At 42.7% G+C, this 2,522-nt stretch overlaps 1 pseudogene across 1 annotated transcript; it reads left to right on the top strand.

Annotated features, from left to right (window-relative positions):
* The first annotated feature begins 1,312 nt into the window (after positions 1 to 1,312).
* Positions 1,313 to 2,104, top strand: TEOVI_000217400:pseudogene (annotated as a pseudogene). Its single transcript has one exon. A coding segment is annotated over exon 1 (792 nt).
* Positions 2,105 to 2,522: the final 418 nt, after the last annotated feature.

The following is a 2,522-nucleotide window of genomic DNA, read 5'->3' as shown; positions in this document are numbered from 1 at the left end:
TGATGCGTGTATATGCATATCGTTTGTGAATATAGTCACAACAGTTAACCATATGATTCATATGGTCTTACAAACATTGTTTCCTTTAATCAACTATCCGGATATGCAATGTTGTTTAATTATTTTCCTCAACATCAGGTTTTATTTTAAGTTGTCTTGGAAATTTTTTGTTTTTTTATTTTTATTTTTAAATTAGAACTTTTTCGCATTCTTTGAGGCGGAAAATCGCCGCATCACACTCGTTGTTTTTGCGGGCGGCACCTATGAGGCAAACACACCGATGGGAAAAGTGGTTGAGTACTCGTGCTATACATATACATTCCTCTATCTTAACAACGAAAGAGTTAAAAATGTTGCCGGAACAAATTTTCTTTGTCTGAACTGACCGATTTACACTACGTCTTGGCACGCGTCTCATAAGGCGGTGGAAGCGTGAAGGAGTAAATACGGGAAGGGCCCAACGATTTGAGTGGAAGTTGAGTGAACGAACAGGTGAAAACGGGGATAAAACGAAGGAGGCGTTGGTTGTATGAAGGGTTATAAGCGTCATGCGAAAGAATATAAACATACACAAACAGCTCACATGTGGGGCGAACCGAATGAATAACGTTTTCAGAATTTTAATGTGACAATCTTGTTAGGCGAGTTGTTATTGTCATTTTCCTATTACGTACGTTTATAAATGGCTTACATATCGATGTGTGTAGTGTTATCAGTTGCGCTGATTATAATCTTATGTATATCGGCGCTATTATTGTTGTGAGGGCGAAAGGATGGTTTCAGGGATGCCGCAGTTCGATCGGTTTTGTGCACTGAGGAAAACGATAAAGCGGAAAGGGAGTTTCTATGTCAATTTTTCTGAATTCTGATTTTTTCTCTCTTCATTCGTCTGCAAATAACCCTTGGATAATTTTATAGAAGTAGCTATGGATTGGCAACCTATGCTGCTATATAAGCGCGTACACGTGTGAGGAGATATCAAAATTGCCGATATCAGTAATGGAAATAATTAGTTTTTATTGTTAATACTTGTATAAATAATTTATTATGGTTGGGGTTAACTCTGAAATTACCAAAAACGCACCTGAAAGGGCCATCGAAACGGAGGAACGGCAGCAACACGTTGTAAAGGACACATCCTAATTTACATATAAAGTTAACAATCGATCTAATGAACCGGTAGATATGTGTAACTGAGAGTTTATGCGTTTACCAAAAACTCTATATAGATACGTGGAGAGTTCCAAATTTGATTATTTTTTCGAAAGACTTTGTATAGAATTGACGCTTCAGCAACCTGGAAAGGCGAAGAATGTTAAAAATTACACTAACTCTGTTGTTTACACTAAGGTCTTGCATGTCAACCATTACCTTGCAGAGTATGCGAACAACAGCGGTTTCGTACGGAACCGGTGGATGCACTGAATACCGACCCTCCACTCGTGGAGGTGTGGAGTGCGGGTCCCTGAATGCAAATCAAGACCGCCACCATGGGAGTACTCGTTTCCATCCAGCACTTCCGTTTTCCTCTGCTCCGCGGCCCCAAACACCGAGTGGTGGTGCGGGTAGCAATCAAAATCAAGGAAAGCAGCAGGAGAAGCCTGACGTTCCAACCGGCGAGGGTGTTGTCAGCCCGTCTATTTCGACCGGTGGGGGTCCAACCACTGAAGTGAGGGGGGCCGGAAGAAGCAGCACGGACAGAACCCAAGATAAAAATAAGGTACAACTATCCGACAGCTCCCAAGTCTCGAGGGCACCTGAGTCCTCAGTAGCTGACCACACTGAACAGAATGTGGGTCAAACAGGGCGGGAATCGGGAGTCTCAGGGGGGCAGCAAAACGCAAGGGATAACAACGAAGAAGAGGGGAGCGGGAAGAGGACTGTTGCAAGTGTGAAGGCAATAGGGCACGATAGCACGCACGTGGTGCGGCTGCCGCCAGAAGAAGTAGGTTCGGGGGCAGGGCAAAGCAGTACAGCGATAACCTTGACAAACGATCTGGATGTGCAGAAGGCAGCGGGAGGCAGCACGCAAAGCGGTAACAGTGCATGGCGTGGAGGACGCCGCACGATCCTCTTTGCAGCATTCAGCTTCATATGCTCGTAGCATTCTTTGTTGAAAATCCACGCGTGAGCACGCATGATCTCAATAAAGTAGACCATGCAGAACGTAAAGGCTATCGTAGCAAAAAAAATAATTAATCACAACTCTCTTACAAGAAAAACATTTAAAAAGTGTTATAACAAAACAATACTTAAAAGAAGAACACTACAGATGGGGTGAGCGGCTCTAACCTCGTCACGAGTGGCTTGAAAATGTAAAGCAAAAAGTTAGGAGGGAGGGAGGATAAATTAAAGGTTCTAAGCATATAAAGAAGAATGTCAGTAAAGGCAGTTCAGCTACCAGGCGGGAGACGGTGAGAATTTTCACAAAATCGTTTATAAGACAAGGAAACTAAAACAAAATAATAAAAGCGTTTAAGGGACCATCACCAGTGAGTTATTTTTTTGCATTCTGAAAATTG

The sequence above is a fragment of the Trypanosoma equiperdum genome, assembly GCF_001457755.1.
Source record: "Trypanosoma equiperdum strain OVI genome assembly, contig: ctg_523, whole genome shotgun sequence".
Lineage (NCBI taxonomy): Eukaryota > Euglenozoa > Kinetoplastea > Trypanosomatida > Trypanosomatidae > Trypanosoma > Trypanosoma equiperdum.
The sequence above is the reverse complement of the archived record's forward strand: the minus strand, read 5'-3'. Positions and strand labels throughout refer to the sequence as shown.